This window comes from Brassica napus, chromosome A3 (genome assembly GCF_020379485.1).
Source record: "Brassica napus cultivar Da-Ae chromosome A3, Da-Ae, whole genome shotgun sequence".
Classification (NCBI taxonomy): Eukaryota; Viridiplantae; Streptophyta; class Magnoliopsida; order Brassicales; family Brassicaceae; genus Brassica; species Brassica napus.
In genome coordinates this window covers 19490847-19513290 of record NC_063436.1, presented here as the reverse complement: position 1 = coordinate 19513290, position 22444 = coordinate 19490847, and the positions used below count along the sequence as shown (strand labels likewise).

Below are 22444 nucleotides of genomic sequence, written 5' to 3'. Positions count from 1 at the left end.
TTTAGCAATGATGATTACTCATTGTTTTTACTGGTCTTGTTTTCACTGACGGTCATCATCCTCGATTCTTCATTAAAAATAGCCGGACCGTATTACTATAGTATCTAGCCGTGCGACTTCGGTTTTCGGTTAAATTTTTTTTTTTTAAAACCTATTCCGAAATTAACCGAATTAAATTTCGATTTGGTTATCGGTTTGGTTCGGTTATCGGTTAATTTCGGTTTTTAAAATTATTTCCGAAAATAACTATTTTTTGGTTTTCGATTAATTTCGGTCTAATTTTCCAAAAAAAAAATTAGATATTTTGGTTTTTTAGATATCTCAAAAAAATTAGAGATTTTCGATTTTTTTGGTTAAATTCGATTTGGATTTTCGGTTAAATTATGTTAACTAAACTATCAGTATCGCTGTTAACTTCCTAAAATTGTGAGATTTGTTACTATCTGTGCCTATAGACTTTTTTGGGTTCAACCTATGAACCCTATAGATTTTTTTCTTTTTTTTGATCAACATGAACCATATAGATAACAGAAGTATTTTAAAACATGAAGCCGGCAAGTTAGTGACGTGTCTTAAAATACGCAACACGATTGTCATTGACAATGGAGATTACGTCTCAGAAGCAACTTCTAAAAATATTATTGGATGAAAATTCAAGACATGTTTATTGTAATAATAATAATGCATTTTCTAATATAACCAGATTTACTTGAGATTTCTACATATAAATGAACACATACGTATATACGGCGGGTTCACTCTAGATAGTAGTAGACTTCTTTTTTTTTTTCTTTTTTTTTTGATAGTAGCACAACTTCTTTTTATCTATAATGAATTAAGCAAGCTATATCTCCGGTCAAAACCCGAAATGGCGAACGGAGATCATTTTATCACTGAAGACAAAGAAAGTTAAGAAAAATCAATGAATCCGTGATGAGATTCTTGTAAGATTTGATTTGACATCGAAGATGAGATTTAAGGTTGCTTTGTCTAATAGTAGTTCGTAAATATTCTTAGTTTGTTGGAAGTGTGTGAATCTCTAATTAATCATACAGTCTCAAATAATTGATCTTTTAACTTTAATCATATCTTAGGACTAAATGTAAGTGATATATTATCAACTTTGCATCATAAAATCGTGCTCGTGGAGCATGTACTTGGGCAGCTGGAAAATTATTGAATCCTTTGAACGTTGAACATTTTTTTTTTTGCTGTCTATGATGAAAACCAGAAAAGGTTAACCGATGCCCATTTCTTTAACATGCAACCATAATTAATTTCAAGCTTCTTAGTATAGATTGTAAGGAATTAGTTATGTATTAATTAATTTATGCAGCAATTAATATCATAACCGATTTGATTAGACGCTTCATCCAACACGTTTCAGAACCAAACGGAATATCATCAAATATCTCCGATTCAAAACTAAAACAAAGTTGAAAAAAAGTTATTCATATTTTGTGGTGGATGTTGTTTTTGGTATCAAACGTTTTATATTAGTTTTGTTACACAATAAGAAATGATTATTGGTAAGGACTTGATCGATCACCTAACAGGAAGGTTTGGCTAACGGATGCAAGATATATAATTTTAAATATTAAATCAGAATTTGACCTCAGTTCTTTTATCTATATCTAGAGATGCCCTTAACCTTTGTATAATCTGATCTTTTTTAATTGTAAAGGAAGAAAGTTTTTTTTTCATTTCTACAACCATCTTAAGAAATACACATATACACATATATATGTCTGCATATATTTACTTATAAGATATTGACAGATATTAATAATATCATATTATGTATGTACATAGAGATAGAGATATAGATATGCGTACATAATATATATTTGGATAATGTAATTTGATATAGTTATTAATCACCCTATAACATATATATTATGCATTAGCGCGAGAATTGATTAAGTATACCAAGTAGCTTGTTAATTAAATCTGAAGCCGGGACGGCTACGAGTTCATGTAATATACTGTGCCAAACATTTGGTCACTTTCTAATTGATATGTAAGACCACATATAAATATAATTTTGAATATAGAATGTACGTATAATTTAATAAATATGTGAGATTGATGAATTCTATCCCTCAACTTTCTAATTCGTTGACGGTATTAATTTCACACATATAATCTTATCATATCTACATTAAAGTAAACGAAATTTAAGTTGTGGTTACCATCCATATAATCTGCCATAAGGTCTACCCATGGTCCTTATATATAGATAACCTAGATATAACTCTCTCAAACTTTTAGAGATATAAATAATCGCGTGTATTTAAAAAGGCTTTGCATGTATTTAAAAAAGCTTTCGTAAGCTTTATGAGATTGTAGCTCTTAGATATGTTTACAAACGTAAACTACATGTTTTATTAAGCACATACACATTAAGATGTACACATATCAAGCGAATATATGCAAGATGGGGTACATACATAAACACCACCAAATTTACAAGGGTTTACTAGAATTGCTCATCATTCAGAAGCGGCCATTAAAATTACCCAACATGGAAATAGGGACGACGCATAATCCTCTAGCCCTCAAGTCCATATTATTACTGTTACTGTTGTTTCCTTCTCTGAGATTCCTCATCATCGTCAACTTTTGTTCATCTCCTTCTTGGATTTGGATTTGATGATCCCCCATGCCACTCATATTTCCCTATCAATACCGTATACATCCATCGAATATAATGTAAAGATTATTAATACGAAAAGATCATATACCTTCCTTATAAGACAAACAAAGCTTATCTAATAATACAGGACCAAGTCTGTCTTAATAAACTAATATTATGCAAAATGAATCTTCTCTATCTTTTCCGTATGGGTTATAAATGAAATTAAATTCAAATTGATAGGTGGACACATAAATTTATATGTATGAAAGAAAGCATAGAGATTACCATAACGAAACTAGAAGAGACATAGTCCTCATGTTTTCTAGGAGGCGTCTGAATATGTTCAATCTGACTGACCTGTTCAATATCATTTATATAAAATTATACATTTGCTATAACTACTACAAAGGGAGATACTACAAGAGGAGAATAATAATAAAAGGATAAAGTAATTATTGGAGGTAACTGACTCATAATCAATCATATTTGACAATTAAATTAAAATTATTTTTTTTTCTATAGATTTGCACCCAAAAAGAAAAGCAAAAGAAAGATTTTGGATTAAAATTTCAATCATGGATCATGTTTTAATTGGATTATGTTATGTAGTATCTAACCTTAGGGCTATTAACCGGAGAGCTAGCCGTATCCTCCAAAGAATCATCCTCACAAATCTTTTTGGTTCTTGCCTTCCCAAACTTCAATTTCACCGGAAAATTAACTGGAAAACTCCGGCCAGAAAATGCGTCAGTGGCGGCGTCGGAGACCAGAGAAGGAGAGGCGTCCAGAATCGAACACGAACTCTTATCTTGATGATCGTTATCTTCAGGATGAGTTCTGTATTGATTTGAGAAATCTTCAAGATAAGTTGTCCATCCACTCTCCTCTTGCTGAACACCATCATGATGATCATGATCAGGATCATCAATATCAGTATCATTATCGTGACGGTCGAAAGGAGCGTGATTTTGTTCATAAGAATTACAAGAGAATGTATCCATCATGTGGAGAAAGGAGGAATAAACCAAAATAAAATGGAATAATTCGTAGGTGGTTGCGTTTGGTATGTATATATATTAAGGTCGTTAAATTTTCATGATATATAAAAAAGGAGAAATAAAACTAATTGGAGAGACAGTAATCGGAATCTTGATGTGGTCATCACATGGGTCCCAAAGCGTTGATCAAAATATGGAGAACTAAAAGCCAACGACGGACCTCTGTAGAAGTGTGACATTAAGAGCATCTACATTGGTGAACCCCCCTTTGGGGTTCATACCAATTTTTTAATATATTTATGGTGGGACCATGAATAGTGATGAACTTCTTGATTTTGTACTTCTCCATTAGTGAACCCGAAGAAGGGGTTCATAGGAACTAAAATAATAGTTTTTTTAAAAAAATTTAGTTTTGATTTTTTTTTTAATACATGAATAAAATATAATAATTTATAAAATTTTATTCATTACATTGATAATTGATGAACATAGAAAGATTATTCATTACCGAATTTTTGCCATACATTTTCAACTAAATCAGCTTTCAACCTATCATGTTTTCCTGAATCCCGAAGTTCATTGCGCATGCCTAGCATATTATGTGCATGCAAACTTTCTCTCGTTTTGACCTTCGAACCTCTGCTTGACTCTCCTGACTCGAACTCAGATGTATCAGTAAGACTGTATCCGTCTCGTTCGTCCTCCACTATCATATTGTGCAATATGACACAAGTTCTCATAATTTTCCCTATCTTTTCCTTGTCCCATAGTAGAGCAGGGTTTTTAACTATTGCAAACCTCGATTGCAAAACCCCGAAAGCACGTTCGACATCTTTTCTGGTGGATTCTTGACGTTGGGCAAATAGCTCAGCTTTAGGACCTTGAGGAAGTGGGATGGATTGGATAAATGTTGACCAATTCGGATAAATTCCGTCAGTAAGGTAGTACGCCATACGGTAAGTGTGGTTGTTGACCTTGAATTTAACTTTAGGGGCTCGACCTTGCAGTATATCATCAAAAACTGGTGACCGATCAAGAACATTGATATCGTTGAGGGTACCTGGTAATCCGAAAAATGCGTGCCATATCCAAAGATCTTCTGATGCCACAGCCTCTAAGACAATTGTTGGTTTTCCTGAACCACGGGTGTATTGGCCTCTCCAAGCCGTTGGACAGTTCTTCCACTGCCAATGCATACAATCAATGCTGCCTATCATCCCGGGAAACCCGCGCTTCTCGCCAATGTCGAGTAATCGTTGAAGATCTTCCGGTGTTGGTGTTCTTAGATACTCAACTCCAAACAATTGTACTATCCCATTAGTGAAATGTTCTAAACATAAAAGTGCAGTACTTTCACCAAGTCGAAGATATTCGTCATACGTATCTCCAGATTGACCATATGCGAGCATACGTATAGCTGCAGTACATTTTTGAAGTGGTGATAGGCCGTACCTGCCGTGAGCATTTCTTCTTTGCTGAAAGTATGGAACTTCAGTAGTAAGGCGATCAACAATGCGGAGGAACAAGGGTTTGTTCATTCGAAAACGCCGCCTAAACATCACCGGCGGGTAAGTGGGATTTTCGTGGAAATAGTCGTTCCATAGTTGAATGTGTCCTTGTTCCCGATCTCTTTCAATATAAGCTCTTTTTTTGGGCTTGTTGGTTTGAACATCTAGTAGGGAGTCGATGATATTATCAAATTCTTCGTCAAACATATCTTCAAAGGCTTCATCAACGCCATCTGACTCTGAGGATGTCATAACTGAAAAAAACAAATATTTTAAATATCTCTACGAATATCATATTTTCGTTTTTAATTATAACATTAATTAAAAAAAAAAAATAAATCTTGGAATGTCATATTTTCGTTTTTAATTATAACTTATATGTGGAACCTTAATTTTTTTTTTTCAATAAATCTTGGAATTTCATTTTTTCGTTTTTAATTATAACTTATATGTGGAACATTAATTACAGACTATAGATAACAAAACAAAGAATTTTAGATTTTACTTGGTCACTCGATTTTGTAGTCGGCGAGTGTCTAGTGGTTGGCTGGTTCGACAGAACAAGAGTGAGGCAGCTGGTTTGAGAGAACAAGAGTAAGGCGGATGGTTTGAGAGAACAAGATGGAGGGGTATCGACCTTGAGAGAACTATGATTTGTAGATACAGAGAAGAGAACTATGCTTTGGCATTTGAGAGAAGAGAACATAAACACATGTTAGAGAGAAGAGAACATATATGAGAGACATGAAATACTTGTCCTTTTTATAACAAACTTTTACAAGTCCCGTGAAGTGTAGAGACAAACAAAATACTACACTTCATATTACAATCCGTGACACCAAGTTCATCACTAGTGTCTAGTACAAACACTGACCTGCTGCGACCCAAAAGATACATGTAGTACTACAACTACATGAACAACCCGTGAACTACTACTACTACAATACCCGTGACACCTACAAAACCCATCAAGTCCAGACTTTATCTCCCATATGCCCGTGACCAACGGCCCCACAGATCCTTTCACCTGCAAAATAACACAGAAGAATATAAGTTTCAAGTCAACAAAAGCAGTTGTAAAATTATCAAAGCAAGTAAAGAAGCAAACAAAGAGTTCAAGAAATTTTCAACTAAACAACCTAAAGCATCTCAGAAACAAGTTTGTCCTTCAAAGCGACCTCAGCTTCAGTTAGAGTAGCTATGTTCTTAGAGAGGAGACGATCAAGTATTTTCTGTTTCGAAATATTCTGTTTCTTCTCTAGAATGATCTCCAGGCGATCAAATGCAGCTTCATTGCCAGGCTTCTTGCGTTTGGCTGCTTTGCAAGCCTTAACGCCAGGAGGCCTAGCCTCATCCGAGTCAGGCACCGTCTCCGCAGCTTCCTTCATTTTCGCCTTTCCACCATCTCTTGATATAGAGTTCGATCTCCACTTCTGATCATACCTCAGCTCCCTCCACGCGTGTTCAAGTGCAAACTTCGCCTGGTGGTCGTTAAAGAAGATGTCATGAGCTGACTTCATGACATCGTTCTCGTTCTGCCCACTTGATTGCTCCTTCAATGCTGCCTCATAGCTTCCCACAAATTTACACACTTGTTCATTCACCCTTCCCCACCTCTGCTTACACTGACTCCACTCTCTAGGTAGAAAGCCACCTAGCTGAGCGCTTGCATTAAAGTAATCCTCTATTCTTCTCCAAAACGACCCTAGTTTCTGCTGGTTACTAACTATGGGATCTTTGCTTGTGTTTAACCAGGCACTGATGAGGATAATGTCTTCTTGAGTCGTCCACTTTCTCCTTTCACCAGCCGGTTTAGGAACCTCAGACGACCCTACTTCTACGGTTTTACTGGACTGGGAAGATAATAGGTTCACAAAACCGGGAGAACTTTGTGAAAACGTATCCATTTTGGTTTGGGGTTGTGTTTTGTTGTTTGTTAGAAGTTTTAAAAAGGATTATGTATTTTTTAAAGAACTACTTGCGTTTGAGTTACGGGTGGTTTCCTAACTACCAAACATTCATTACACTTAATTAGACAACAACTTGTTCACAGACATTCATTACACATCAAATCAATTCTAAAAAACTCTAAAACGTTTAAGACACAGCAATTTAAGCGCATTCATCACAGCAACCAACCAGAGGAACCAAACTAGTACTAGATATTTAATGAAGTACTACTACACTCCCTACACGGAAACAGTTCCTACTCGAGTTCCTAGTTAAGTCTCAGTTTCTACTCTACACGGAAACAGTTCCTACTCAAGTTCCTAATGTATTATAGACAGTTCCTACTCAAGTTCCTAGTTAAGTCTCAGTTTCTACTCTACACGGAAACAGTTCCTACTCAAGTTCCACACGGAAACAGTTCCTACTCGAGTTGAAAGTTTACCTGTTCTGTTTCAGTCGAAACAGGCCTTCTCCAGAGCAGCCGCCTGGACTGTGAGGTTATAGACGTCACCAGTGAGCTTATCAAGCAGCAATGTGAGCCTCTTAACCTGTGCCTACATAAGAGATAAAGAAAACTTGTAACTCACTTATAAAAACGTAAAAAGTGTTCACAAATTTGATGATCTCAAATTTGATGATCACCCAAAGAGATAAAAAGTGTTCACAAACCTCAAGACTGTCGATCTGTTTAGTGAGAATGGGCACACATTTGATGATCTCAACAGCCTCATCCACACGCTCACGCATGCGTACCATCTCCTCCTGGACACCTATAACCCAAGGCTGACGGTAATGCAACCCATCAGCCTTGGTTAAACCACGGAAACATCAGTCAGACAACATATTTAACTAGAAAATTTAGACAACATAATAAGACATGTGAGATTAATGAAGGGAATGCGAATGATGTGGGTTACCTCGTAGTTTATGCAGCTGAAGAAGCGCTTCCCGGGACGCGTGTCGTACTCCTCCTTCACCCGAACCTCGTCGATGATTCTACCACCACACGGACAGCTTGTCGGCATCCCATATGACGAATCGGCAACGTTGTACAGGTGGTCGATGAACTCCTGCTTCCTCTTAAAATCTGTTATCTCGGCTGAGGGATCCATCTGAAACAGAGAAATGAAATTGATTAACCCTTTTCTATTGAATCAAAAATAATCAAAACCGTGAATCGATTGAGACAAAAGTAGTCAAAACCGTGAATCGAACCCAGTACAAGATCTAAACCCACTTATCGAAACCCCCAAATTCTATTTTGAACCCTAACTCGAAAAACCCTTTTCGATTTCCAATCCGCGAGAATCGAACCTTAAAACTATAAATCGAACCCGTAGACGAGGTAATACAGCATTAAATCAAAACCCTTCTCGATTTCGAACCCTAAATCGTAAAAAAAAAAAATTGAAATTTCCCCTAACTCGATTTCGAAACCAAAACGACATCAATATAAAGGAGATTCCAGTCGAGACCCACCTCTGTTAGTAGAGGAGACAATAACTCGTCGAATCGATGGAGCAAATTCGAGAAATAGGGACAGAGATCGTCGTCGCACGGGGTTTCGCCGGGAGGAAGAAACCCTAGAGTTTTCGAGACAAAAGAGAGAAATGAATCTCTCTCCCCTTTCCACCGCGTGACGTCGACGCCGCGTCTCCAATCAATTCGCGACACGTGGTGTGAACCCGTATCGGACGGGGTCACTCGTAAGGGGCGGGTCGCGAGAAATAACCCATTTAATCTTTATTTTTAATGGTCCGGCCCTATGATACTGAGCCCATGAACCTGTCTAAAACCTCTAATGGGGCTGCTCTAAGCTATCTTTAGGAAATATGTTCCACCATACAAAAGTGAAATATAAGTCTATTTTTATTTTTCGAAATGGAAAACATTTTGCATATGTAAACAAAACAAATACGCAGATTTACATTCGTGGACCGTTCGGTAGAAAGTGGGTGATATATAATGAGACCATACAATCATATAAGTAGGAAACAAAACATTTATATTTGTTCTTTCAAAATTAGGATATTGCTAAACTTGAGATTTGTATGATTTTATTCCTTAGTTATGTTTTATCAATAGTTTTGACCCAAAAATAAGCTTAAATGTGATTTGGCCCAACTTATCGTTGATTTGCAGGCATCTATCTTATTAAAACTCAAGTACAAAATTGGAGTGTTTGGAGACTTGAATAGGACTTTTAAAAATTTGGAGTGTTTGGAAACATGGATTGCAGTCTTTTAAAAAAAAATATTTTTGTTTGAAAACAAGGATAGTAGTATTAAGAAAAAAAGTAATGGGCTTATGTTTTTTTTTAAAATTGAAAGTTATCTAGGCCACTTTTAAAATATACCAAAATGAGTCAATCTAATTCCCTAAAAAAAATTTTTCTAATCTAACCATAAAACAAAATTTAAACTTTATATACATATTTCAAATCAAAATAATAATTCAAATTTGATTTATATCAAAAATTGATTCAAAAATATACATATATTCAAAAATAGATTTTTACTAAACTATTTTTCAATAACCATTATAAAAAAATATTGTCAATATATATAAGAAAAATATAATACAAAGCCCAATTTGAAATACCAACTCAAATTATGGTTTTCATATTTCATATTAAGTTTTAAAAATATAATATATGTAATTATTTATATGATGGTATGTATAAAATACTATTAATTATATGATTACTTATATGATGGTACATATAAAATACGATTAATTATATGATGATAAAATACGATATATAATAATGACTAGGGATGGGCTTTTGGATACCCATACGGGTTTAGTTCTGATCGGTTTGTATTTTGGGTTTTCGGGGTCAAAGATTTCAGCCTTATTAGAATGTTTCTAAATTTTGGTTTGAGTTCGATTTGGATCTTTGCGGGTTTGGTTTGGGTTTGGATAACTAATTTAAATTATTTTTAAAGTCTTAAATCATTATATATTTTAAATTTCTCAAAATGTATAAATAAAATAATATATTACGTATAAATTTGAATAACATATGTCATAATACTTAAGCTTAACATATCAATTGGCTTGATTTAAAATTTTGGATACGAAATCAATAATTATTTTAAGTATTTTTGGTGATTTGAGTATACTTTAACTATTTCAGATATTTACTTTTGACTATCTATATATATTTTCAAGTATTTAAACCAATTTAAAAGTATCATTTTTGATGTTTTATATACGTTAAATCTAAAAATAATTATTATATATAAGTATATAAATCTATTTTTAGATAAATTCGGATACCCAAATACTTCGGTTCGGATCAGATTCGGTTCTTTAAATAACAAAATTTTGAATAATTAGAATATTTAATCAATTTATGTTTGGGTTTGGTACTATATCTTTGGATCGGTATCGGTTATGTTCCTCGGATTCATTTTTCCAAATCCTAATAATTACATGAAAAACAAATATCAACATATTTTTCAAAATATACACCCGCGCGCCTGCGCGGGTCAAAATCTAGTTTCTTTATTATTAGTTGAGACATAGCTTTCCAACAAATTCATTTACGCAATGGTAGAATATAAACTATACATTATGTGTCTGTCTGCAGAAAAAAAAAACTATTTGTAAAGTGCGTTATGATAATCGAAGCAAACGTAGACAACAACAAATTTAAACTTCGCTTAGTGCAAAAACGAAATTTCTAAATAAAAATAGAAGCCATAGAGGGTTGGTTAGTGTGAAAAGTAATCAAACGGCTGATTTCGTTGTGACAAATATCCTCTAGAAACGTTATCATGATGTGGCCATCTGATTTTTTTGAAAGAATAATTAAATAGTTAAACCTAAATTGTTAAAGTGGAGCAGTTGATGCATCAGTTATTAATATTTAACCCTAATACAAACCAAAATAAAAGAGAGAAGGAATGTTATGTATGTTCGTTGAACTTGACCACTTTTGATTTTGCGTGAGAATGGCAAACGCCAAATGAAGTAGACCTTTTTGTTTTATCGTTTAGCCGTTACAGAATGATGACAACTGAAACTATTGGATGTGATGTGCAAAAACATGTGAAGATGGGATACGATGAGAGCTCGGTAATTTTGAAAATAGTATATAGATTTTTAAGCTTAAAAAAATGGAGCACTTTTATAAGTGGATTTTCCCAATGTACAAAAAAATCACTAAATATTAACTAGAGCATCTCCAAAAAAATTCTCTATTTTAAAGTCTTATAAACTCTATATTTAAAGTTTCATGGTGTTTTTCTCCAAAATCAAAATTACATACTTAACTTCAAAATTATTTGTATTTTACACTATGATCTTTAAATTTATCATAATTAACGTAAATCCATTCAAAATTATAAATAACTAGCAAATATATAAGAATATGACAGCAATATCAATTAATAAAATCTTACACTAAAATATAAAATTATAAATTGAAATACAATTAAATATTAAACTACAAGCAAAATACCATATTATTTCATAAAATTATTTCTATAATGATCTATCTTTGGTTACACAAAATTTGTTTGGACAATATTTGGGATATTTTGAAAGTCTTGGAGAAAATTTACAAGATTATTGGTGTTGTTATAATATTTGAATTTATGTAATAATTTTGTCTTCATGTATCTTAAAAAAAACATTTTATTAAGTTTTGTTTATAATATTTTTGTTGTCTAATTCTAGTTTAAACATTTTATTTAATTTTATGTGTAAAATTTGAATTTATAAAAATAAATTTGAAATATATATGAGATATAATTTTTAAGGATTAAAACGCTAAATGAGAAAATACTTATAAATTATAAATGTGATATACTTAATTATAAGGACTAAAATGCAAACAAAAAATGAAACTTCAAATTTAAAGTTTTAAGTAGTCAAAATTCTAAATTTAAAATTTAAAAAAATAAATTTGGAGAACAAAAAAGTTCATATTTGAAAGTATGAATTTTTTTGGAGATGCTCTCATGCTCACTGTAAAGTATTAGGTTAAGGTGCCGTTTAGACTTTATTTTATAAAAATTACCTAGGAAAGATAATTTCTTTTGTGCCCAGTTTGCCACTTATACATCGTCTAGATCAATTTTAAAAACAATTCTTAATAACCATTTTAGAGGTAAAACTAGCGGAGTAGCTTCTAAATTTTCGTAATTAGAAAAGTGATATTTATGCAATTTGCCCACATTTGTATGGATTATAGTTTTTGTTGTTTTAGAAATGTTTTCTTTTTCAATATATAAGTTGTTTCTATATCTTACGACTTTTTATATTTATTATATTGTGTAATCAAGTATAATCTATAACTTTGATTTGAATTGTATAGATTTAATAACCAAATTAAAAATGTTTTCCTAATTTTCGCTTTAGTTAAGCACAAACTATATTATGAAACTAGGTATTTTGTCCGCGAGGCGGGCTTAAACATTTTCATAATTTTTGAAAAGTTCTTTCTACACTATATTTATTATACTAAAATAAATCTTAAAATAACTTAATATTATATTTTTAATTATATAATTAAAAATATTATTTGATTAATGTTTAATTATATAATTTATTTTTTAACGTTTTACTAAAATATATTTTTTCAGATAACAATACAATATATATATATATATATATATATAAATTATCTTTTTTTAATTATATTTTTAGATTTTGAATAATTCAATATTCTATTTTAATTATATAATTAAGAATTTTATTTGATTAGTATTTACTTATATAATTCATGTTTTTACTTTTTAGTAAAAGACTTTTTAAAATTATATTTTCAGATTTTAGATAATTTTTACTATTATTAATTTTAATCAATTATCTAATCAAATAAATTAAATTAAATTTCGTTTTTATTTTTTAGTTAGTTATAGATCTCATTCATTAAAGGTATAAACGATATTAACCACTCTAATTTTTAACGTGAGAGCTTGATTCTAAAAATTTAATTCACAAATAATAGTATAGATAAAATGAATAGTAACGAACAAGTTATTTATACAAACAATTCCCGCAAAGAAAAAAATTAGTTTAGATTGAAAATTTGAGAAATCTGAATTTTACTTTGGAAACCCTCCCATCCTCGAATAAATTAACATCATGCCTCAAAGTCAAAGAAACACACATTCTTAACTACAACGTACATAAATTGTCCAGCTCCTCACTCCTCACTTGAGAGCATGAACTCTGTAGTCTATTTAGGTTAAGGAAAAAAACTCAAAAGCGAAATGATATTTACTATTTAGAATTTGCTGGAACCAAAATTCTCCAGCGGTAATCGAATGCGGAAACATTACAAAGTGAATAAGAAAAATCCACAATACCCCTCTCTCTTTTTTTCTTATCATGTTCCTTTTCTCTCGATACCATTTTTTTCTCTGTTTTTCCTTTTTTTTTGTTTATTAAAAAAAAAAAACAGAAGAAAGCGGGCGAAATCTCCGCCTCATCTCTCCATTTCGCTTTAAAGACGGCTAGAAACTGTGCTCCAATCAACCCCACGGCGGTGAATGAAACAAAAGAAACTATCATCGGATTCACTTGTTTTATATTAGATATATCTACAAATAGGTTTTGGAAGATGCTAGTAGTCGATGATTGGTTCTCCGATGGTGAGATTTCTCTCCACCGTCCATGGTAAGTCGAAGAGCTTCGCCGTCACAAACTTGAAGATCTTATTTACGTTTATGTTGTAAGAAGCACTCGAGAAGAAGAGCGTCGCGTTTAGCGCCTTGGCATAGGTTCTCGCCTGGCTAGCAATAGTCCATTGCAGATCAATAGGGAGCTGAATAAACTCATCAAACTTTGTTCCTACCATAACTGGAATCGCCGTCTGCATAAAAACATAAAGTGTTTTATTAAGGAAAGACCAAACTGAGAATGTTATTAGTGTTGTCTTAAAATCCCACCTGATTAGACTTTCTAGCTTGTTGATACCAGCTAATCACACTGCATTATCATAAAAATAAGAAGAAGCTTTAGAATTAAATCAAAAGTTACATGTTGATAAGGCCAAACAGTAATTATACTTGTTAAGTGTGCAACGACTGGTGAGATCGAACATGAAGAGAATGGCTACAGAGTCCTTGCAAGCCGTGGGGACTAGATCCCGTGATTTCTCAGCTCCTGTTTGATTAACATTCTAGTTAACCTCCAAAGATTGCAATGGATTCAACATTTAATTGGGTGTTAAGAAGAAAAAGAAGAAGAAGATTAACCTTGTAACTCCCAGATACTGTAGGAAATGCGAGCTCCTCCCATGGATAACGTCTTGTCCGTACAATGGATCCCTTTCTCCAATTCTCTCATTTCGACTTGTTTCTCTCCACCAACATACTTCGCCTTCACAATCAAAATCAACCAATTCAAATAATTTTTTTTTTTTGTTTTCTTGTCGCAAATTTTAATGTATGTAAGTTAATCATTTTAGCTATTAAAAATTTTAATTTCAGTGATTTGCTAGTGATCAATGCAACTGACTGATCGATCTCAAATGCAGCAAACATGTAAACAAACATGACCAATTAACCATCAATTTAAAAAAAATAGTAATGACCTAGAGAGATCGAATGTGTATATGTAAAACTAACCAGGAAGCAAGTTTTTCCAATTTCTGGATCACCTAAGAGGCTTATTTTCAGAGAAACTAGATCAGATTCCGATCTGTTGCTGCTATCGTGGTCATGTACCGATGTGCGGCGTGCGACCTCACCGTCCACGTGGGGGACCGGAGGAGGCAGAGAACGAGAGACACTCGGAGACGGAGTGGCGGCCCGTGACAGCAGTAGATAACTCTGTGATTTACCGGGAGCGCAAGGGACGATTCTGCTCAAGAGAATGCGCGTGAATCGACGGAGAATCAATACCCGACGGTTCACTAGGTTCCTGAGATTGTTGGTTCGAGCGATCTTGACGCAGGATTGAGCCATTTCGATTGATTAAGAGAAGAAGGGTAAATGTAAACTAAAAGAAGGAAGAAGAAAGAAGAAGAAGAAGAAGATGCAGAATCAAAAGATAGCTTCAGGAAGATCTGGTGATGGCCAGAGAGAAGCTGATTGATTCCATTTTGGCCATGAAAGAAAAAGGAAAGGAGAGAGAGGTAATATACGGAAAGCTTTCTAGGTTTCTGTGTTTCCTCCTCTTTTTCGGAGGGGACGACACTTCAAAGCTTTTTTTTCAAAATATTATTTGTTATTTTTTATTGATTTTTTTTGACACATGTGTGGGGGCAACGAGATGAGAGAGAGAGGTGGAGATTTCTTGGATGTGACGACCACAAATCACACTACACATTTTCGGGCCTACGTTGACCTTTAATTTTTATTAGTCATGCATTCTAATCTAAATTACAGATTTTAGTATATCTTAAAATGTTTGAATTTCAGGATATTTTAATCTGAATTACAATCATCTAGATACCTATTTATCATTTTGAATATTTTCATTTGATAAATCTTTTCAGTTCTCAAGGTATTTGCAAAGTAGACTTGACTTTAAAATTAAACTGATTAAATTAAAAAAATACAAGATTTAATGAATGATGTGTGTCTTCATGTAATGAGTTCATTTCAGATTTAGCAACAAAGCATGCAATGATGATGTGTTTCTTCATGTACCACATGTGACATGTGAGCCATGTTTTTTATGTGTTTTTCTTTTTGTGAACGGGCTTTGATGTGAGCCATGTTTTTCGATTGATTACGCAAGTTTGGGTTTCTTCCTCTAATTTCGATATACTGAATCACAAGTTGAAGTGATATATACTCTATCTGTTTCACGAGGGTAGATTTTCACACACGAAGAAAATGCATTAATCATTATAATAAATGTATAGTTTTATGCAATTTTCAATTTCTATTTCTAATATCTTTTAACCAATAGTAATTTAATAAAATCAATTAATTGTTTTGAAGTCTACATTTTTTTATAGAAAATACAAAATATCTATACTTGTGAAACAAATTTTTTTCTAAAACATTTATCTTTTTGAAATGGAAAGAATGAAAAACAAGTTTCAAGGTTCTATCGACATAATCAAATATAGTATAAGAGTAAACAAAACTTATGAAACTGGAAAATCAAATGATGTTGATTTAATTCGATTTATAAAATGTTGGTACAGATGATGATATATATTTTGGTTAATAATTGAGACCCACGTGAATTAAAAAACCACATAATAAAAAGTAGCCAACTCAAAGACATGTCTCCGACCACCGTGGCTTTGTTTTGTACTTATTAAAACCTAAATGTACTAACGCTTGATGGCTGCTAACTTCTCTCGTTATTGAATGATTTACTAAAGTTGGGGACTGCATTAGGCTTTCAAAATCAAAGAATTGCATCTTTCATCATATCAGTGGCGATGCTTTGCTTGTCCAAGGTATTTAATTGTTGACAAGAAACGACGCCAATGTAACGTGGCGACCATTATTGTCTTGTTCAGTTTTTTACTATGTTTATAGTTTTTAGTGATTCTGGTCCTTTTTTTTCGTTAAGGTTTTATGAGAATGGTACATATAATATACCGAGAATTTATATTTTTATGGAAAAATGACAGTTATGCAGAGAAACGACCTTGGCTGTTTCTTGTAACAAGTAAATCGACACAACAATATGTTGGGCGAGTCCTCTCCAAACCGGAGACAAACTCTATATCACTATGAATCGAAAACGTTACAAGCTTCGCACTAGTTGCGTGTTCTATGCTTTAGAGAGTTTTATGTTTCTATATCTAACAATGAGAACCTAGACTTCTATTTATACAAAATAGATCGTAGGTTTTCCTAGATGGAAAAGGATTGTATTATTCCTAATACTATAAGGAAATAATTTCCTTATTGAACCTACACTAATCCATATCTCTTATGTCTTGTTTCAGGTTCTTCCTGAAGCCCACCAGCAGGCCCAAGAGACACAAAGCCTCACATTCTCCACCTTGGCTCTTGAGTCACTCCTCGACTTCTCCGCTTCTCCATCTCTCTCTCTCTGCGAAAATGAAAAACTGAAGCACCGACGAGCTCGCCGCCTCGTCTTCTTCAAGCTTCGTTTGTTCCTCGACGCCGCTTCACCGGAGTTGCATGCCCTTTCCGATCCTTGCTTCTCTTCTTTTCTCCGAACACTTCCTCTCTTCGATTCTCCGTGAACCAGACAAGATCCTGACTTCACCGCCGCTTGTCTTCACCGGCGTTGGCTTCTACCGCTTCCGCCATTGATATCTCAGGTTACCTTTGCTCCTCCTTTATCTCTTTCTTCAGATATTTTGAGTAAAGCTCTAACCTTTGATTTCAATTCTGTTTTCCAGCTTGAGCTTTGATGAATCCGTTGTGTCTCCGTGACAAACTCTCTCGATCTCATCTCACGACACCCACGAGACCGAAACCAATACTTGTCAAAATAAAAGGTACTTTCTTTGGTTTTGACTTTTATTCCTTCCTGAATACGTGTCTTGATTTATCTCTTGTTCAGTTACCTCTTTCCAACTTGTTGAGCTTTTGTTACTAAAGCTTTATATTGTTGACTTTTACAGCTCACTTGATGTAGACGTCTCTTCACCAACTTAGCTTCCTTTGGTAATGATCTGAACTTTCCTATCAACGTACACTAGTTGATATATTCAGTGCTGTTTATAAGAGCCTGTGACTGGAAAAATAATAATTTTCCTTTGTTATTAATCTCCAGCCATGTTTGTAGACGATTCTTTGCTACCAACACATTCTCCTTCAGGTATAACATTGGCTTCTTCCTTTTTAAATGATTTCCCAGCTTCTATTGAAGCTTATGGCCCCTGCATAGAAATTCTTTGACTAGTATGAATAATTTTGCAGGTTCCTTGCATAGACAACTCCTGTCTATAACCATTCTTCAAAAAAGTAATCTCCTTCACTCAAATTTTTTTTTTTTTTTTTTCAAGCTTTGTAACTCCCTGTCGAACCATCAGTTTGCTTTTCCTGAAACTGATACTTTCTTTTGTGGCCTTTCCGCGAGGTGATCAACTCGACAGCATTGTCATCTGCAGCCACACGAGACCTTCTAAGGCAGAACCTTGAGGATCTCCAAGCATGTCTCGAACTTCTGTCCAGGTACACACTTAGTTAGAAAATCTGCAGGGTTGATAGATGTGTGAATCTTGTGAACCGTAACATCGCCAGCCTCAATTACGTCTCTCATAAAGTGTAGTCTAGTATCTATATGCTTAGTCCTTTCATGGAATCCTCCATTCTTAGCTAAGTGTATAGCACTCTGTGAATCTGAAAACACTCTCACATCATCTTGCTTGAATCCCAATTCACTAACAAACCCCTTAAGCCATAATGCTTCTTTAAAAGCTTCGGCTAATGCCATGTATTCTGATTCTGTCGTTGATAGTGCGACAATATGTTGGAGACCTGATCTCCAGCTTATTGTGTTGCCTCCGACTTGAAACACATATCCTGTCACGGATCTTCTTCTGTCCAAATCGGTTGCGTAGTCTGCGTCACAGAATCCTCGTACTTTGAAATCTTCTCCTTTAGTAAACAATAGATCTGAATCTAGAGCTCCTTTAAGATATCTCATCACCCACTTAACAGCTTCCCAGTGTATTCTTCCTGGCTTGCTCATATAACGGCTGATTAAGCCCACTGCGAAACATAAGTCTGGTCTAGATCCCACCATTGCATACATTAAACTTCCAACGGCTGATGCGTATGGAATCACATTCATGAACCTTGCTTCCTCGTGCTCTTCTTTTTGTGTCAAACTTTTAAGCTTGAATTGTGGTCCGATAGGAGTAACCACAGCTTTGCTCTCTGCCATGTTAAAAGTTTCCAGCACCTTCTGTAGATACTTTCCTTGTGATAGTTTTAGAGTTCCTTTCTTCCTGTCTCTAATAATATCCATTCCAAGTATTCTTGAAGCTGCTCCAAGGTCCTTCATCTCAAACTCTCTCTTCAAGCTATCTTTGATTCTTTTAATTTCTTTAGAATCCTTAGATGCTATGAGCATGTCATCAACATAGATCAAGAGATAAACCATATGAGATAAGTCTGAACCTTTCATGTAGACACAAGGATCATATGCACTTCTTTCGAAGCCTTGTTGCTTCATGAAACTATCAAATCTCCTATTCCACTGTCTTGGTGATTGTTTTAATCCGTAAAGTGATTTCAACAGGAGACAAACTTGATCTTCTTTTCCCTCCTCAACGAAACCTTCTGGCTGTGCCATATATATCTCCTCGTCTAACGTTCCGTACAGGAAAGCCGTTTTCACGTCTAGTTGTTCCAAATCAAGATCATAATTTGCAACAAGTGACAGCATAATTCTAATCGACACGTGTTTCACCACTGGTGCAAACACCTCTGTGTAGTCGATCCCTTCAACTTGTGAAAACCCTTTAGCTACTAATCTAGCTTTGTATCTCGGCTTCTCTACTCCAGGAATGCCTTCTTTCAGCTTGAAAACCCACTTGCTGCCAATAATCTTCTTTTTCTCTGGTTTCTCAACCAGCTTCCAAGTCTGATTTTTCTCCAACGAATCCATCTCTTCTTGCATTCCCTCGTTCCATAACTTCCAGCTCTTACTTCTTCTTGCTTCCAAATAGGATTTAGGCTCATCCTTATTTATTTCTTCTGCTGTAGCTAGAGCATAAGCCACGCAATCTGAATCATCAAACCTAGAAGGTTTCTTTACTTCCCTCCTGATTCTATCTCTAGCAAGAATGTAGTTGTCTAGATTTTCCTGTTGAGCTCCCACAACTTCTTCTTCACTTTCTGAGCTTGCGGATTCAGGTTCCGAGTTTTCTGATGCTGGAGAAACTCCACCTTGAACTGTATCCTCTGTTTCAGTGTCTGTAGTTGTGTTTGATGGTCCTTGAATCAGCACAGGATTGAACGTTACCTTTTTCGTTTTCCTCTTCTTCTCGCTGATTCCTTTAATGTCTTTAAACATCTCTTCCTCATTGAAAATCACGTTTCTGCTTACTGTACATCTTAGTTCTTCTGGTAACCAAACTCGATAACCTTTAGTCCCGTCTGGATATCCCATAAAAACTCCTTTCATCGCTCTTGGACTGGTTTTGGCTTGAGTCACGTGAACATAAGCTGTACATCCGAATTTCCTTAGATGATTTAAGTCTGTTTTGGTTCCAGACCACACCTCTGCCGGTAGTTTGAAGTTAATAGCTGTACTGGGAGATCGGTTGATTAAGTAGACAGCTGTAGAAGCCGCTTCTGCCCAGAACTTTTGCTCTAAGCCTGCCTCTGTCAACATACATCTCACCTTCTCCATAATCGTACGGTTCATGCGTTCTGATACTCCGTTTTGCTGTGGAGTATAGACGCATGTTCTGTGTCTTTTAATCCCTGCTTCCTTACACAATGTGTCCATCTGTGTATTGCAGAACTCTAATCCGTTATCTGTCCTAAGACACTTCACCTTCTTTCCTGTCTCAGTCTCCACGCATGTTTTCCATTCCTTGAAGTTTTGAAACACTTCATTTTTTGATTTTAGGAAATAGATCCAAACTTTCCTAGAAAAATCATCAATGAATGTAACAAAATAGAAACATCCTCCGAGACTCTCTACCACCGAAGGTGAACCCCATAAATCTGAATGGATGTACTCTAGGACTTCCTTAGTCGTGTGCTTGCCTTTTGGAAAACTTAGCTTGTGTGCTTTGCCCAGAACGCAATTCTCGCAAAACTCTAACGTCTTCACATCCTTTTCGTTTAAATATCCGTCCTTGACTAAAATATTCATGCCCTTTAGACTCATATGTCCAAGCCTAGAGTGCCACCTTTTAGTCAAATCGATATCAGGTCTTGCGACTGCAGCTTCACCATCCAATACTGTCCCTTGTAAGTAGTACAGACCATCACAGTATTTTCCAGAAATAACCTTCTTATCTCCTTTGTAAAACTGCACCATGAAGTCTTTGCCTTCGTATCTGCATCCCATCTTTTCCAATAAACCGTAGGAGATAAGGTTTCTGCCCATTGTAGGCATGTAACGAACATCAGTGAGAATCACGCTCGATCCATCATCATTCATGATCCTGATTTTCCCGATCCCTTTAATCTCGCTGATAGTGTTATTTCCCATCAAAACCTTTCCTCCTTCTATGTCTTCAAGATCAAATAAGACATCTTTATTTGGGGTGATATGAAATGTACAGCCAGAATCAAGTACCCACTCGTCCTTAGTAGCTTGCTGGCTAGCCACTAATACCAATGGTTCCTCCTTCTCTTCTGCTATGTTGACCGAATTTGATGGCTTCTTTCTTTCTGGACACTGCTTTTTAAAATGTCCTTCCTTGCCACACGTCCAACATTCTTTAGAGAACTTAGGTCTTGATTTTGATCTGTTATTGCTTTTAGATCTAGCTCTCCAAGTTTTATCGCTCTTCTTCTCCCCTCTGCCTCTGTTGTCGCCAGCAAACAGCCCCTCCGAGTTACCTTTGGACTTGTTGAGGAGTCCCTTCTCTCTTAATTCTACTTCCTTAGAATAAGCTGAGCTAGTAACATCACGAACCGTTAAAATTTCTTTGCCGCTGCCGTATTTTAATGCATCAACGAGAGACTCGTATTGCTTGGGCAAGCTGGTTAAGATCTGAATTGCTTGATCTTCTTCACTGATCTTAATATCCAGACTTGCTAGATCAGCCACAAGTTTCAGAAACACATCCATATTTTCTTCAATGGACTTGTGCTCTTCCATTCTAAAACCTGCATATCTCTGCTTCATGTAGATTCGATTTGGTAATGTCTTGGTCTGATACTCAGCTTCTAGAGCCTTCCACATAGCCAGTGCTGTAGGCTCTTGCATAACCTTGCGCAGAATAAGGTCAGATAGACACAAACTGATCAGATTCTTTGTACGCAATTCCCGGTCTTGCTCCTTAGGATCAGGTTTTTCATCTTTCTGTTCTTCACCTTCAACATCCGTAGAAGGAGTTTTCTCCTTAAGAACAGACCCCAAACCAAAGATCTCTAACTGACACAGCATCTTATATTTCCATAGACCAAAATCACCTTTTCCATCAAATTTTTCCACTTCAAATTTCTTTGAAATTGCTTCCATCTTTCTTATAACCCGTAAACTTATTTTCCTTTGTTTGCAGGTTGCTGTAACACGCCGTAGTCTTCAAGCTTCAATCACCAACGAGCTGAGTCTTCTTCTCCGCACCAGATAAGAATTCTCCTTGCTTGTTTATTGAATCTTGCCTTCGAATCTCTGTAACTAGGATCTCTGTTAACCTGGCTCTGATACCACTTGTAGAGAAACGACCTTGGCTGTTTCTTGTAACAAGTAAATCGACACAACAATATGTTGGGCGAGTCCTCTCCAAACCGGAGACAAACTCTATATCACTA

At 35.0% G+C, this 22444-nt stretch overlaps 3 protein-coding genes across 6 annotated transcripts; all 3 read right to left on the bottom strand.

The window, feature by feature from the left end:
* Positions 1–2292: 2292 nt before the first annotated feature.
* BNAA03G36400D (vascular-related unknown protein 1) lies at positions 2293–3705 on the bottom strand. The gene is made up of 3 exons (XM_013885679.3): positions 3256–3705; positions 2924–2995; positions 2293–2679 (listed from the first exon to the last, which is right to left on the bottom strand). The coding sequence occupies exons 1-3, from the start codon at positions 3640–3642 to the stop codon at positions 2497–2499; spliced, it is 642 nt and encodes a 213-aa protein (XP_013741133.1). The 5' UTR covers positions 3643–3705; the 3' UTR covers positions 2293–2496.
* A 121-nt stretch (positions 3706–3826) lies between these two features.
* LOC106444174 (glutathione S-transferase T3-like) lies at positions 3827–9274 on the bottom strand. Of its 4 annotated transcripts, none has more exons than XM_048776556.1 (4): positions 8012–9274; positions 7764–7901; positions 7537–7648; positions 3827–6171 (listed from the first exon to the last, which is right to left on the bottom strand). In XM_048776556.1, exon 4 carries the CDS (start codon positions 5394–5396, stop codon positions 4134–4136), a length of 1263 nt encoding a protein of 420 aa, XP_048632513.1. In that variant the 5' UTR covers positions 5397–6171; positions 7537–7648; positions 7764–7901; positions 8012–9274; the 3' UTR covers positions 3827–4133. The 4 variants fall into 4 exon arrangements, with proteins under 4 accessions (XP_048632513.1, XP_048632514.1, XP_048632516.1 ...); XM_048776559.1 differs by having other exon boundaries at positions 5865–6171; XM_048776557.1 differs by having other exon boundaries at positions 3827–7901; positions 8012–8206; positions 8574–9274.
* Positions 9275–13315: 4041 nt separating this feature from the next.
* LOC106439649 (septum-promoting GTP-binding protein 1) lies at positions 13316–15278 on the bottom strand. The gene is made up of 5 exons (XM_013881141.3): positions 14681–15278; positions 14309–14432; positions 14120–14216; positions 14000–14039; positions 13316–13923 (listed from the first exon to the last, which is right to left on the bottom strand). Exons 1-5 carry the CDS (start codon positions 15017–15019, stop codon positions 13675–13677), a joined length of 849 nt encoding a protein of 282 aa, XP_013736595.1. The 5' UTR covers positions 15020–15278; the 3' UTR covers positions 13316–13674.
* Positions 15279–22444: the final 7166 nt, after the last annotated feature.

What these genes read in the sequence shown, in the direction of transcription:
- BNAA03G36400D (XM_013885679.3), bottom strand. Translation starts at nt 3,642, where the DNA reads ATGATGGATACATTCTCTTGTAATTCTTATGAACAAAATCACGCTCCT. An exon ending in CTCCGGTTAATAGCCCTAAG is followed by an intron (nt 2,996 to 3,255) that starts GTTAGATACTAC and finishes GATATTGAACAG; the next exon opens with GTCAGTCAGATTGAACATAT. An exon ending in TCTCTTCTAGTTTCGTTATG is followed by an intron (nt 2,680 to 2,923) that starts GTAATCTCTATG and finishes CGGTATTGATAG; the next exon opens with GGAAATATGAGTGGCATGGG.
- LOC106444174 (XM_048776556.1), bottom strand. Translation starts at nt 5,396, where the DNA reads ATGACATCCTCAGAGTCAGATGGCGTTGATGAAGCCTTTGAAGATATG.
- LOC106439649 (XM_013881141.3), bottom strand. Translation starts at nt 15,019, where the DNA reads ATGGCTCAATCCTGCGTCAAGATCGCTCGAACCAACAATCTCAGGAAC. An exon ending in AGTCGTTGCACACTTAACAA is followed by an intron (nt 14,040 to 14,119) that starts GTATAATTACTG and finishes ATGATAATGCAG; the next exon opens with TGTGATTAGCTGGTATCAAC. An exon ending in AAGCTAGAAAGTCTAATCAG is followed by an intron (nt 13,924 to 13,999) that starts GTGGGATTTTAA and finishes GTTTTTATGCAG; the next exon opens with ACGGCGATTCCAGTTATGGT.